Genomic DNA, 16308 nt, shown 5'->3' on the forward strand with positions numbered 1-16308 from the left:
TTTCAGATTGGTTTTGTATATTTAGCTTTATCTGTAGCAAAAAAAAATGTATAGCAAGTACATGGAAAAATGCTAATGTGATTGATATTAATAGATGGCATGATGAGATGAAAACTTGTTCGGTAATGGAAAAAAATCACGTATGTTTTACATGATAATTATTCTTTTTTTTCTTAATAAGAGGTCTTTATATTCAGAATATTTACATTTAGATTTACCTTGATTAGATTTTAGTAAATATATTTCAGTTTTTTTTTCTTTCTTTGGCTCTCCTAAAGAGAACTGGCTGAGAGGGGGAGGGGGGGGTTCTTTCTTTTTCTTTTTTTTCTTCTTTTTTATATATAAATTTTTTTTTATCGTTCATAATATGAACTTTTTTTTACTGTATGTAATAACCTTGTTGAACAAATAAATAAAGTTATTAAAAGAAAGGAAAACCAGAAGTATACAATCCAGAGATCAATGGGGGATCAGAGGCGGAGAGGGTGAGCAAATTTAGTTCTTGAGAGTCACTATCTCAGAGATCTTTCCTGTGTGGCCCGGCACAATTCCAATGCTATCTACAAGTTTGTCAATGGCTCCACAGTTGTTGGCAGAATCACAAATGGCAATGAGGTAGATACCCGGTAGATCAGCTCGTTGAATGGTGCGATGACAACAACCTTGTGCTTAATGTTAGCAAAACCAAGAATTGACGAACCAGAGGGCTCAGTAGTGGAGAGGGTCAAGAACTTCAAATTCCTGGGTGTCAACATCTTCGAGGATCTGTTCTGGACCTCCATGTTGATGCAATCACAATGGAGGCTCACCTGTGGCTATACTTTGTGAGATGTCTGAGGAGATTTGGTATGTCACCAAAAACTCTCCAAAAGTTCTACAGGTGTAGCATGGAGAGCATTCTGGCTGGTTGCATCACTGCCTGATAGGGAGGTGCCAACTCTTAGGACAAGAATGAACTCCAGAGGATTGTTAACTCGGCCTGTGACATCACAGGCATTAGATTTCACTCTATCAAGGACAACTACATGAGGTGGTGTCTTAAAAACGCAGCCTCTATCCTCAAAGACCCCTACCACCCAGGCCATGCCCTCTTCACTCTGTTAAATTAAGAAGGCTTAAGAGTGTGAGGCTTACAGTTTGTTTCTTGCAGCTTTCAGGCTCCTCAATGAATTCCACACAGTAGTATCCTGCTGTCTTGGTGGGTGTAGTTGATCTTCTATTTCTTTGTAATCCTATTTTATATTAATTGTGCCCTTTACAAAATGGTATGTAAAAGGCACCTGCTGTTAGATTATCTCTAACAAAATGACAAATAAACTTTAATTATATAATATTAATCTATATTGCACAGCAGTTAACTGAGTTGGTGATGCGAGTATAAAAGGAATCCATAGTTAGATGGATTGTTCACATCAATATGACACTCCAGGTGAATTAAGCACCAAGTGTTGAAATATTTTCATCCTGTTGCCAAAACATTTGTGGTGCATATCGTTAGACATGTTGATGTTGGCATTTATTGGTTTAAAGAGGAAGTCCGCAATCAAAAATAGTGAGTAATAAGTTAATTTTGCTGTCAGAATTTGTCTGAAGCCTTGGTTTAATGAATATTTCTACACCAAGACATTGGATGTACCTGTATGTTGAAATTTTAATTAGTGTATTTGGATCATTGTTGTGTGTCAAAGTGGGAACTTGGAGACCACTATCTATTTTTTTTCAGAATTGAATTAAAATCAGTTTTAATTTCAGTACTGATATTGTTGAACTTTAAAACTTAATTTTGCATTAAATATAATTGATCTTTATGCAATTTTTGTCAAAAGCCATTACAGACCATATAACAACATTACATTCTTTTCCACAAGTTTCTTAGATCATTCAGGTGACCGTCCAATGTTTAAATTAGATGAGATCAACCTTTATGTGACACTTTATTAAATTAACAACATCCTAATCCAGTGCCACATCTGCAGTGCAGAGAACAAAACAAAGGACTCTACATCACCTTTGTTGACCTCACCAAAGCCTTCGACACCGTGAGCAGGAAAGGGCTTTGGCAAATACTAGAGCGCATCGGATGTCCCCCAAAGTTCCTCAACATGATTATCCAACTGCACGAAAACCAACAAGGTCGGGTCAGATACAGCAATGAGCTCTCCGAACCCTTCTCCATTAACAATGGCGTGAAGCAAGGCTGTGTTCTCGCACCAACCCTATTTTCAATCTTCTTCAGCATGATGCTGAACCAAGCCATGAAAGACCCCAACAATGAAGACGCTGTTTACATCCGGTACCGCACGGATGGCAGTCTCTTCAATCTGAGGCGCCTGCAAGCTCACACCAAGACACAAGAGAAACTTGTCCGTGAACTACTCTTTGCAGACGATGCCGCTTTAGTTGCCCATTCAGAGCCAGCTCTTCAGCGCTTGACGTCCTGCTTTGCGGAAACTGCCAAAATGTTTGGCCTGGAAGTCAGCCTGAAGAAAACTGAGGTCCTCCATCAGCCAGCTCCCCACCATGACTACCAGCCCCCCCACATCTCCATCGGGCACACAAAACTCAAAACGGTCAACCAGTTTACCTATCTCGGCTGCACCATTTCATCAGATGCAAGGATCGACAATGAGATAGACAACAGACTCGCCAAGGCAAATAGCGCCTTTGGAAGACTACACAAAAGAGTCTGGAAAAACAACCAACTGAAAAACCTCACAAAGATAAGCGTATACAGAGCAGTTGTCATACCCACACTCCTGTTTGGCTCCGAATCATGGGTCCTCTACCGGCACCACCTACGGCTCCTAGAACGCTTCCACCAGCGTTGTCTCCGCTCCATCCTCAACATCCATTGGAGCGCTTTCATCCCTAACGTCGAAGTACTCGAGATGGCAGAGGTCAACAGCATCGAGTCCACGCTGCTGAAGATCCAGCTGCGCTGGATGGGTCACGTCTCCAGAATGGAGGACCATCGCCTTCCCAAGATCGTGTTATATGGCGAGCTCTCCACTGGCCACCGTGACAGAGGTGCACCAAAGAAAAGGTACAAGGACTGCCTAAAGAAATCTCTTGGTGCCTGCCACATTGACCACCGCCAGTGGGCTGATAACGCCTCAAACCGTGCATCTTGGCGCCTCACAGTTTGGCGGGCAGCAACCTCCTTTGAAGAAGACCGCAGAGCCCACCTCACTGACAAAAGGCAAAGGAGGAAAAACCCAACACCCAACCTCAACCAACCAATTTTCCCCTGCAACCGCTGCAACCGTGTCTGCCTGTCCCGCATCGGACTTGTCAGCCACAAACGAGCCTGCAGCTGACGTGGACTTTTTACCCCCTCCATAAATCTTCGTCCGCGAAGCCAAGCCAAAGAATCCAGTGTCACATCTATCATGATTATTACCATTACATGGCAGAATGTTGGTTTTTCATTTTAGGTCTGATTACTTTCCTATCGAAATGATAGCACATAGGTGTGACTTCTATCAGTGACAGTTTTGTATTTCACATTTACTTGAGTTAATTGATAAATGTAGCCATTTTTTTTTCTGAAACTTTAGTCCTCTTCCATAAGACCATAAAATATAGGAGCAGGAGTAGGTCATTCCGGCCCATTGAATCATGAGCCGATTCATTCTCCAACAGCCCCACTCCCCTACCTTCTCCCCATAGCCATTGATACCCTGACTATTCAGATACCTATTGATCTCTGCCTTAAATCCACCCAATGACTTGGCCTCCACAGCCACACGTAGTGGCAAATTTCAAAGGTTCACTGCTCTCTGGTGAAAGAAATTCCTCCGCATTTCTGTTTGATATGGATGCCCTTCAATCATGAAGTTGTGCCCTCTTGTCCTTGACACCCCTACCATGGGAAACAACTTTGCCACATCTACTCTGTCCAGGCCTTTCAACATTCAAAATGCTTCTATGGATCCCCCTCATTCTTCTGAATGTGGACAACTGAAAACAGAGGCAGAAAGCTTTTTGGATTTTTGCAGATTGTAGGATCTCCCTGGGTCAAATATTTTATCACCTGACAGTTCCCTGAGCAGAACCTGCTGCTTTCATTCAATAAATTGTATTCAGGTAACCTAAAACTGTTGTGGTCATCAGCAGTCTATCACAGTCACAGTCCTGGCTGCTTTTATGTTGTAGACTGTAAGGTAAAACATCATGAGATGGGAATGTGTAAGGAGTTACCCTGCCCTGTACAGGGCTGTAACAAGATGTAAATGCATCCTTGTACTTACAAGATAAGAGAGACATTGATGGATTGAGAGGCAGGAAGCTAGCAGGGAAAGGATAGCAACAGTTTTAGTTATTGGACAAGTAATGATATGATGATGTTCTAAGCATGTATCCAAGGGTATAAAAAATCACCATTTTGCTGATAACGGCAGAATGCATTCTCCGACTAACATGTTTAGTCGCAAGTGTTACAATCCGGTAATAAAGAACAAAGAACCCTGATTTCGACTCAGCCTGGTGTTTGTCTCACTCATTCATGAACAAAGCAGACCTAACAAGACTGACCGTTGCCTCATGTATGTTCACTATAAAGAATAACACATCCCCTTGCTAACCTGCAAAGGAAAGAGAAATACTTTGCATTGACAGAATTTGCTTTTTATTATGGTGTTGAATTGTTAAACCAAATAATACTAATGTATCAGCCAAAAAACTTTTGGTGTTTGTTTTTGACACAATTGAGATGTCATTTGCGATGGATTCTGGTGACTGATTATATGTTTTGTCATTCTAGGTGGCTTGAAGTTCAGATTGTTAACTTGACCAGCACTCAGTACTGGGTTGTGTACCTCAGACTTCTGCAGGAGGCTATTTGGCCTGGAGGAGCATTACCTAAGTGGCCAAAGCCTGCAAGAACGCCAGAACAGAAAACTCAGACTCAGGAGCTGGCCTTGAAATGCCTCATGAAGATGCTACCAGGTTAACCGACTTTTATTTTTCATAATTCTTAAGGGGCGGCATGGTTAGCTTAGCGATTAGTTTAACGCTTTGATAATGCCAGCAATTAGGGTTTGAATCCAATGCTGTCTGTCTGGTGCTTTTACTTTCTCCATGTATCTGTGTGGGGTTTCTCTGGTTTCCTCCTATACTTTAAAAATGTGCCGGGGTCGTAGGTCAGTTTGATGTAATTGGGCAGCACAGACCCGTGGGCCAAAAGGGCCAGTTGCTATGCCCTATTTCTAAATTTAAAATTTTAATAATTGCAAGAACTGAAGTAAGTGTTGTCTAACACTGAAGAATGGATTTCCAATGGTTGCTATGGAGTGTTGAAGAGAGAATAATATTTATTAAGGCCAAATTAAGATGATATAAAACCTTACTGCACAAATCAACACCCAGGTAATGGGGTGTTTTGATTAAATTTGGAAAAAATACATCAGTTTAAGAGCTACAATATATGTAATTATAATCTTCTTAACAAAATAACAGGACAAAGATATAGTATATTCTAGATCAATGGTGCATACCTTTTTCATGGTGTTGGCTAGATTTACAGATCAGGGGGATTAGGTTCTTTGTGTCATGTTTGAACACTCAACTGCCATGGTTCTCATTACTCCATTCACCTTCTCCTCACGGTACACTCATCATCTCCTTGTCTTTCCGCTCACAACCACTTTGCTGCCTTCCCAGCGCCTCCTCACTATCCCCTTGCTCACTCCCCACGGACCTGCTGCTCCATTCACTAAAACTCTGTTGCCACTTTCTACATTGGTCAATCACCCATAAAATAAAACTTCTGCAGAGAAGGACAGGCAACAGTCAACATTTCAAGTTGGAACCCTGATCAGCCACTGACAATTCAAGTTTCCAGTACTGTATTTACAGGCTTAGGTTTTCAACATCTCCCATGGTCTGTTTAACAGCACTTCAGCTTCTTTCTAATTAATAAGGAAAATGTTTTTCAATTTGAAGATAGCCATCACTTGAGCCTTTGGGACTTCTGCCATGAAAGCAAATTTGAAATACAAAATTTGAAATTTAATGAAAATAAAAGCTGCAGATGCTGTAAATCTGAAATAAAAACAAATGCAAGTAACATTCAATTGGTATGAAAGCATCTATGGAAAGAGAAACAGATTTAATGTTAATGGGTGAAGAATCTTCATCGAAATTGGAGTGATGTTAGAGTCAATGGCAGTTTCTCCTTTTCAGTTCAGTCTTCATTTTGAGACATTTATTGTGTTTACCTTTCTTCTCATGGGTAAGCATTTCCTTTCTGTCCAAGGTCAATAGATAGTTACTTCATGGCATCAGTTTTATCTCCAAATTCAAGTGCACGTGTTGTTCTTCAGCTGCAGTTTTCAGCTGCAACCTCCATAATACTCCTTCTGGTTTTCATTGATGACATCAGAGACACCTTTCAAGTAGTAGGCATTGTCCTGCAGATTGATAGGGTCCAGTGGCAGTTTATATTGGGCAGTTAGAATGGTGAGTAGTCAAATGATAGAGAAGTAAGATGTGGCCTGCATCCTGGATCTAAGTAAGTAGTGGTCCTAGGGCCTTGAAGTATCTTTGAGTTGGTGACCAAGGAAAATATGATAAGCAGAACCAGGATCCACATGAATCTTCTTATTCAGATTCATGCGCCTTTGAAGCCATTGATTGCTAGTCACTGGTCCAGTAGATTGTTCAACTTTGATTGACAGGTGATATGACTTCCAAATAAGTTTCAGACAGAGAGGACGTGTGACCACCCACAGTACACACATTCCAGACAGGTAGGGAGGCTATGCTTCCTCCACACACAACATTTACCTCTTGGAAGTCACATTATCTGCAATCAATACAAAGGCAATCAATAACTCCATGTACATGTTATTACTATAAAGTAAAGGAAAAGAAATGAAAGAACAAAACGTGTTTTTTAAAAAAAGATACCAATTAAGCAGATCAATATACACACAAGTGTCCATATGTTGGACAAATCACATACTCAAATTCAATGACAGCACCTCACCAGCTCCCCCTCACCCAAAACAAACAGGGTTGCTGTGTTTCCGATGGAGCAAGGTGCTATGGGAGCTGCTCCACAGTGTCGGGGGATGAGGGGGTTGAGAAAGAAATTTGTCTGGTCACCGACCCGCATGCCTGATTTCTCTGGCTTGGCTAGCAAATGTGAGCACCCTTACCACCAACGTCATCCATCAGGTGCCAGAGCCCTCTCTTGGCTTGCGCATCCCATGCCTTGCCCTCATGATAGATTGCTCCCTCAGCACAGAGCCCAGGTGGCCATTGCTGTGCTATACTGTGGTAAGGCAGGGGGGTAGGCCAGCAGACTTATATCCAGGGAGTACCTGGAGTACCGTTTTCTTGGGCTGTCATCTGAACAGCCGGATGCTGTTCCTGTGTTGGATCTATATAATGATAGCCAGGAGGAGTCAGGACTGAAAGTTAGCCAATTAGTGATTTTAAATAAAAGCTCCTGAAGCACCCACCCCATGAGGTATTTGTTTCTGTTAATGGGAGGGCTGGGGCAATGCTGTCATTGTCAGTTGAAACAAAATATAGACATTCCTTTATCGTGTTTGATTTGTGACACTACTTATAAACTGTAACTTTGAAACCATGAACTATAACTCAAATTCCCTGAGTTGACTTAAAGACATTATTACTATAGCTCAAGGTGATTAAAAATGAGAAAAACAAAAGATCTATTACAAAATCTGCACTTGGAATGTGCAGAATAAAAGATGTGATCGAATGCCCAATGTTGAGATTTAGGTTTTCATGGCAACACCGCTTGCTTGTCTTGCTGAAAGTTCTTGGTATAATAAGTGACAAGTGTTTCTTGCTGGTTGCTGGAACGGAGCTGGCTGAAATTAGTGATGAGATTGAAAAGTCTGCTGTGAAGACCAGAGTGGGGAATTGGAGCTATGTGTTGTGCTGAAGAGGTCTTTGTCCTGTAGAGTGGTCTTCCATACCATCAAGTGGTCTTTATCTTTAATATTTTTATTGGTTTTATAAAAATAAACATATATGTACAAAACATTTATGGAATGCACAATAAAAGTGACAGATTACATTGCTCAGCAAAATATAAAGGCACATAGAGCGCATTCATAATACAAAAGAAAATCTAATAATTTTATCATGAATAACCATGTCTCCACACCAACCTTGAATGGTTAAAAGAAAGGTTCCTGGAGTAAAACGGCAAAGTACTGAAATTCAGGATTTATATTATGCCTAGAGGTTGTAGAAATAATTCAGGAATGGTCCTCACCAACCAGAGATATAGACAGGGACGACCATTGTTTTGAGGACTGTTTCACATGCAAAAATAAAGTAAGGAAATTTTCTTTAAAAAGATACTTATGATTCTTTGTAACTGTAATAACAAGGTGTAAATTGATTTTTCACAATTTTAAAAGGAATACTAGTGTACACTGATGCAGGTGCATTGAAAGGGAAAAGTTCACTTTTATGCAGGTTTAATCCTATATCCTGAAAACTGTCTAAATTGGGAAAGTAATAACAGCGTGGGAGGTAAAGAGTAATCAGGGCTCGATATGAAAAGCAGGAGATCATCTGCATAAAGGGAAGCTTTATGTTCAATTTATACAAATCTCTGAAATATCCTTGCACTCTCAAAATGCAATCGCTAATGGATCTTTGCCCTATAGGGTGGGTGGGTGGGTGGAGTTTTTCATTCCCTCTTGGAGAGTTTATCATTGCGATAGCATATTAATGCAATTTCTCCTGGGAATGTAACTCACCAAGTGCTTCCCGGTCCTTGAGCCACTACCACCTCCCCCTTTGTGAGAGGACCTTGTGGCTACTGCACCCACATCCTACCAAATTCCTCAGGGTCATGAAGGTCAAACTCATCTAATTTTTGATGTGCCTATGTGGACAAATGTCCAGAAAGTGGGACTCTCCCTCCACTGTGCAGAGGGGAATGAATTTAGCTGTCCACTGTTTCTTGCAGCACGCTGAGCATGTTGTTGGGTGTCAACATGCGTATCTTTTGCTTGAGGAGACTGTTTATACAATCTGTAAACCCTGATGCTTGTGGGTGGTTGGGGACGTACAACATCCATGAGATACCAGCCTCTTTCGCCCAGTTTTGTATCTTAGCCCCAGTAAAATGTAAGCCTTGATCGGACTGTACTTCTCATGGTGTTCCATAAATGAAAGAGAGGTAGTTCAGCCCCTAAATGGCTTGTGTCCTGGTCAGCCCACTTGCAGAGCACTGCCACCAGGACACCAAAGCAGGTATCCACCATTGTTAGTATATATAATTTTTTTCTTCTTCTTTTAGCGTCGGAGAGGACTGACATAGTCTACTTGCCATACTTGGCCTGCTCCTGTGCCATGCCGAATATGCCCCTGTGACCCTGAAAGCCAGCCCTACAGTTTAACCTGCTGTGATGTAGAGCAATTATTATCTCCATCCGCACCTGATCCTGGGTTAGTGCCACCCCTCAACCCTCTGCCCACTATCACGTTCTGTCAGACCCCAGGTGACCATTCTTCCTTTTGCCAGGGCACAGAGTTGACATCATAGGAGCAGATGGAAGTTGTGCAGATTTGAGCTGCATGGCCTGTTATGAGCCCAAAGGGCCCCAAAACTCAGCAGCAATAGATATTCATCAAGACAAATGGTTACTTAAACAAAAGTTGCTTTTAATTATCTTTAAACATGAAAATAGGATCACACTTTAACTTATCACTATTAACTAACCTAACTTAACCCCCTTCTAATTCTAAGTACACATGTATGTAATGTGTGTGTAAGTTTAGAAAAGTTCTTTGATTCACAGTCCAATCTCACTCCAAGTTTACTGGTTGCAGGAAGTTCTTGTATTGTGCACAGAATTTAACATTTATAAAGTTCACCAGGCTTTGGTGCTTGAAAGATTCTTGTCGGTTTTCAGAGAGAGATTTGTTGTTTGCTGGACACCCACAACTGATTCCTTTTAATCAGCCACTTCAGTGTCTTGCTGAAGAAACTTTACCCATCTAGGTTTACCAGATAATAACCTCTTTCTTTCAGGACCTCACTGATTTCCTTTTTGTTTCTCTTATTTCAAGTGAAACATTAGGCAGCTAGTCCTCTCCTCTTGCATGAACCACAAGCGCTTTGACCAGGTTGAAATAAGCACTCACAACCCGTCTTACAAATGGAGTTTTTCCACAAGCTTTCCAGCTTGTCCTGTTCCAGTCCCAGCTGCCGCTGCTAACGAGCACTGCAGAACTGAATTCTCTCTCTCTCTCTCTCTGAGAAAAGCGTGTTTTCTCTCTCTGCTTGCAAAACCACATGACCCACTTACAACAGCAAGTTCCACTCCAGACAGCCTGTCTAACATGAGCAGAGCTCCAGTATTTTAAATAAGATCCATTTTAAAGTGTTTGTATGTGACCTACACTAAAAAATCTGCCCAAATTTATCTCCCAAAAACATATCTATAATCTGTCACAGGGATCGTGAGTGCCCTCTGCCTGGCCTGCTCCCAGATGTATATCCAGTGCTATTGACCCCATGGTGGGCGATTGTGGATCTCCCACCCCATCTCGTGACAGCAAGGCATCCATACTGCCATTCCATTTGCCACAGTCCATGAGTCAGTATTGATACGCACCAGACCTGTCACCGATTTTATTGCCAGTGATACCGCAGCAATTCCACAAACTGGATGGATCCCCCCACACCCTCTTGAGTAAGGGAGGGTCTTATCTGTGCCTGGGTGTAGTGCCACTGCTCGCCATAGCTGCTTCATGTTCTTCCAACAACTGGAGCTATCTGTAAACCAGGCTGGTGCTGTTCTTCCTTGGTGAGGGAGTTGAACAGCTGACTCCAGGATATGGGATAAGGATTGACGGTGGGGACTTTGGACAGGGAATCAGGACTCTCAAGGAGGGACTTTCTCATGCAACCTGCTGACTCCTTCTGGCCCTGCGTCTGCCTGGTCAGCAATAAATATCAATGCCACTTCACAATGGAGGAATGCTGTGAGTGGCATCAGAGGACTTGACCCACCTCATGATGGGGAGATGAGGCCAGAGGATAACGGTCTCATTGGCAGTTTTGTGCTCCATGATGAAGAGAGCCAATTAGCACACCAGGAGCTGGCATTCGATGACACTGTAGCAGGAGGAGGGCTTGGGTTGGGATTTCGAACAGAAGCCGAGTGAAACTCTGCGGCCATTGATTTTCTGCAAGAGGCTCTACTTGGCTGTTGTGGTGGTGGCTGTGACCTAGAATTTGAAGGGAGGCTAGCAGCAGAGCCTGCTCCACAGCTTGTTTTGCCTTTTCAAAGGTTAGCTGCTGTTCAGGGCCCCAGTGAAAGGTGGTCTTCTTCTTGGAGAAGGCATACAGCAGGCGCAGCAGCATGGTGAGGTGGGGAATATATTGCCAGTAGCCCAAAAGGCCGATGAAACTTTGTGTTTCAGCTTTGTTGGTGGGTACTGCTGTATTGAGAATTTTATTTCTTGCCGTCTCTGGGATGTTCCTCTGGCCTGAGTGCCACTGGATGCCCAAGAAGAGGACTGTCTGGCTGGGACCATGTACCTTCTCCCAATTAATAGCCCAGCCAGTAATAGCCCAGCCAGTAATAGCCCAGCCATTAATAGCCCAGTCTGTGGACCCCAGAGATGAGGCAGTCCAGTGCCTGTGCCATTGTCTCCTCCATGGCCTCAGGTCACCTGAGTGGAACAGGACCGCTGAGCGGATCCGTCGGGGTGAAAGTGCATTAATTTCAGGAAGTGTGCCTTTGTTGGTCATTTCCTGTTGCACCAGGGAGATTATCTGTGGCCTGAGGGTAGCAGGAGCCATCTCAGGTGAGGGAGGCGCAGAAGGCCGCGTAGTGGGGGGTTGGGGGGGTGGTGGTGTGTTGGGCAGTGAGATGGGAGTTGCGGGTATGTGCAGTTTTTTCAACTGTATTCCTGTCACATGGCGAACATGGTGGCGGTGGAGATACCATATAGGCAGACATTATCTACCCCAGCATGTGCTAGGGCATAATAAATATACCTACAAGACAAAGGGAATGAGCCCTTGCCATTCCTACTTTCACCATGTTTTGCCACCACCTCTTTTTGGGTGCTCCTGTTCTAAATACTCCAGCCCTTCCAGAAGGGTAATGGCTTCACAGACAGTTTTGCTGCTTGTCCATTCCGTCAAGGGCACTCATCTGAGGTCAGAGTGGACCGTGGTGACTAGATGCCCCGCTAAGTCGAGGTTGCCATCATGTCCTCAGGGAGGTTGCACTCAGGAGCCCTGAGATTGGTGATAAGTGCTCATTCCCTGATGACCCCCGGGCCCTCAGTAACAGTGTGCTATTGTGCACATCCTATTCTAACAGCATGGGGAACCTGGCTTGTATTGCAGTCAGGTCCCACAGTGTGTTTCCCTCCTTGATCCCCTCAGGAGGCACTTGCAGGATGCTGTGTGCTGTGTGGACAGACTAACCAAAGTGCTAGCCTCTAGATGGGAAAGGCAAATATGGGTGTCCTTTAGTCCCACAGCCGGAGTAGCCAGGCGGCTGCAGGCTTACCCAATTGCTGGCTGTATCTGTCTGCCAGCACAGCCAATTCCTTGGCAGAGTACTTCCTCTCTAAGACCTTGCACCAGCCCTTTTCCCATCCGCATGGACCATCACTGTTCTCGGCACTCTCCCCATTGTGGAGAGATGACGGGGGAATTCTCATGATAGGTCTAGGACCTTGTGGTCACTGGCCGGGCTTGCAAGGTTTCCTTGCATGTGGTGGGGGTGGGGGGTGTGGGCTGCACATAATTGGACTTAGCCGCTGCAAAGTCATCATCATCCAACCACACATCCCCATCTCCCGACCACGCATCACTTTCCTCCCCTCACATAATGATCATTCTGATCTTAACAGGGTCAACCTGCCAGTCGGATCAGTGGGCTGCCTGAAACTGCTGCACTTTGACCAGCTGGCAAGCTAGTTTCTAAGCAGCTGATGTGCACCCTGACAGCGTCCAGTGCCTCATGCAGGGACCTGCACTGCATTATTATGGATTCTATTTGCTCATCTTTCTGAGTGTCCCGAGTGCTTAACTCAGACATGATACCCCACTGACACCTCAGTAGGGATATCAGTAACCATAAGGCTCCCCCACCACTCCCCCTGATCCCAGGAAACCCTCTGGAAGGGAGATCATGTGATGCTCTATCTTCTCTCCGATTCAACCTGTTTACCCAAATGACTGGCATGGCATGACTTACTGCCACACTGGCAAACGGCTGAATCCCTAATGGTCATTGGCCCACCTGGGGATTTTATAATCCAACCCAGGTCCCTTTCCTATTTGTGGGTCACCTGCTGACCGCATTGGTGATCAGGTACACAATTAGACACATACCCGACAGGATAGACACACACACACACACACACACACACACACACACACACACACACACACACACACACACACACACACACACACACAGACACTCACTCTCACTTGTTAATACGATCTCCCACATTGTTAGTACGAAATCCCACCCCCTCAAGGTTAAGTCTCCACATATGTCCAGCTGAATCTTATTGAACCCTGCTTACCAAGTGGGAAAAATAACAGGTTCTGTGGATACACAGAGAAACATGTCTGGACACAAGTGTTACAATCACACATAACTTTAATTAACACACAGGAGACAAACAGGAAAACAATAAACAATACTCAATTAATCAACGTTATAGACATTCACCTTGGACCTAGGTTGGACTCTGACATTAGTGAACCTATACCCGACATGCTCACACATGTGATTACACACACTACAAACAGGAACTCTTACACATACTCAGTTCTCTGCACAAATGGGTGTTGCTCTCTCTGTAAGTATTGATCGATCACAATACTATGGCTCAGCTTCAGTGTAGTTCACACCTTACTCTTGACACTTCCAGCGACGTCCACAGTAGTGATCTGGCATGGACTGATGTCCAGAGCTTGGATCATGAAGCAGAGAGAAAGAAATTTTATATGTATCAATGTTTTATATAGTTCTGATCTGGGTATCTAGCCAATAATGACCCTAGATGATTTAAACGACCCATCGGCAAGGTGTGGACTAATGGGTGGGTGGAATCCAACCTTGAATGACAGTGGATATGACTTCCAAATAAGTTTCAGATAGGGAGGACCTCCTGCAAAGCACACATTCCAGACAGGCAGGGAGGCCATGTTTCCTCCACACACAACAGTGACTAGGAAATATTTAGAGAGAGATGGGCCAAATGCAGACAAATATGATTAGCTTAGATGGGTACTGTTCTATATGACTATGAATCATTTGAAAACCAATTTGTACTTGAGCCCATCTTTTAATTTAATAATAGTGAAGTGGATGATTAACTCACATCAGGCCAAACTGATTGTCCCTTGATTGTACAAGGACAACCTGACAAAACAGAATTCTCCAATCCTCGGAGCAAAACACGCAGACACACAACCAGACATAACGCACTTAGAGACAAGCAACACATATGCAGGACAAGTATTCATCCATACAAATAAAGAAATAAATGGTTAATGTAAGCACTCTCTTTGGTCATTCAGCATTCTCACTACCTGTGGGAAGAAGTTGTCCCTCAGCCTAGTGGTGTTGGCTCTGATACTTCTATATCTCTTTCCCGATGGGAGCAGCTGAAAGATACTGGGTGCAAGGTGGAAAGGGTCCTCAAAGATTTTGCGTGCCCTCTTCAGATAACAAACCTGGAAGATCATGTCAATGGAGAGAACTTTGGTTTATCCTCTGCTTTGGTTATTTGGGTAGGTTTGATTATTTTCTCCAATCGACAACTTGATGTTTGTAATTACATGGGAGACTTTTAATGTACTTGTGGGGTTGCGATTGATTAGTGATAGAGTCTAAGTAGAGACACAGTAAATTAACTAAGGTGGTTTAAAAATAACTCTCTTACCTGATGCATTTGAGCACTTAACAATAGCAAACATTCATAGTAATATATGGGGATAACAATGTTTAAAAATAAAAAGGAACTCTGTATAATTTAAGGATACAGCTGTTTGATACTCAATTGCTGAAATCTGATTTGTACAGAAAACTGTCAAAGATGACATCAAGCTGCAGCAATTAGTTGTTAGTCTGGAAGACACAAGATACTGCAGATGCTGGAATCAGGAACAAAAACAAATTGCTGATGGAACTTAGTGGGGTCAAGCAGCATCTGTGGTGGGAGAGTGGAGTGAAAGGAATGGTTGAGGTTCTGCTTGGATTTCCTTTCGAGCATATTAGTATATTATCCACAACATAGCTTGTGTGGAATGCACATATTAACTGATTTTGGTGAGGAAGTGTAAAATAATTATACTATGATTTTCAAAACATTAATTGGTTACAAATTCTTTTTGACCGAATGTTCCATATTTGGCTGTTTCGTTAATTCTGCATCCCATCTATAAAAACCACTGCCAAGATGTGGTTTTATAGTTATTCCTATCTCTTCTCTCGTTTCCAGTTGTGTAAACCATTTATTCTTTCGCATCAGGAATGTGATTTGCTTCATTTAGCTGTGAGGAGACTTTTACAATTCGACAAAACAGTACTTGAGTTCCAAGCACTGCTTATCATTTGTTTTGGAAGGTCTGTGTTTCTTAATCTCAGACAATAAATCATATCATAAAAGTACTGTATGAGCTTTTGTAACACTTTTGAAGTATTGCTTTTTGTTTCAAAGTTGAAAGGGCTTAAATTGAAATAATTGAATAATGCAAGTTGTTTTTTAACTGGTGCATCTTTGCTAAAGTGATTGAAGTGAAGGTAAGTCCTTATATAGGTATTGTACCTTTAGGTGGCATCCTTAGCTCAATTGTCAAACATTTAGCCTCTAAAGCAGTGGTTCTCAACCTTTTCCTTTCTACTTACATACCACTTTAAGTATTCCTTATGCCATTGGTGCTCTGTGATTAGTATGGGGTTTCTTAAGGTGGTATGTGAGTCCGTGTGCCGTGGCCAAGCAAGCTGGGACGTGGCAGCGAGGTCCTTGGGTCGTAGGTTTTATATCGGAGTGGCCTTCTCCTATGCAGGTTTCTTACCCGGGCTGGAGGGGCCTGCCTCCCCTCCTAGGTCGGTCCATACTGCCCGGACCGGGGCTGGGGCCGCCGTTGCTTTCCCTGTGCCTGGACCGGGGCCGCCGCCTCCCACTCTCTGCCCGGACCGGGGCCTCCGCCTGCCTCACTCGACCAAGGCCAGGGCCGCCACCTCCCCCATGCTCCTGCCCGGATCGAGGCCGCCGCCGCCTACACTCAGCCCGGACCGGGGCAGGGGCCGCCGCTGCTCTCCC

General features: G+C 43.5%; 1 protein-coding gene across 4 annotated transcripts in view; it reads left to right on the forward strand.

Moving 5' to 3' along the window:
• The window catches only part of snx19b (sorting nexin 19b), a 125943-nt gene that overhangs the window by 81603 nt on the left and 28032 nt on the right, over positions 1-16308 (forward strand). For all 4 annotated transcript variants that reach the window (XR_011343380.1, XR_011343379.1, XM_069894913.1 and 1 more), the window contains one exon: positions 4763-4947. Coding sequence is in view for 2 of the 4 variants with exons in the window: in XM_069894913.1 (XP_069751014.1) it covers positions 4763-4947 (185 nt within the window). In the remaining 2 variants the exon portion in view is untranslated. The remainder of the gene's footprint in view (positions 1-4762; positions 4948-16308) is intronic.

The sequence above is a fragment of the Narcine bancroftii genome, chromosome 8, assembly GCF_036971445.1.
Source record: "Narcine bancroftii isolate sNarBan1 chromosome 8, sNarBan1.hap1, whole genome shotgun sequence".
Taxonomy (NCBI): domain Eukaryota; kingdom Metazoa; phylum Chordata; class Chondrichthyes; order Torpediniformes; family Narcinidae; genus Narcine; species Narcine bancroftii.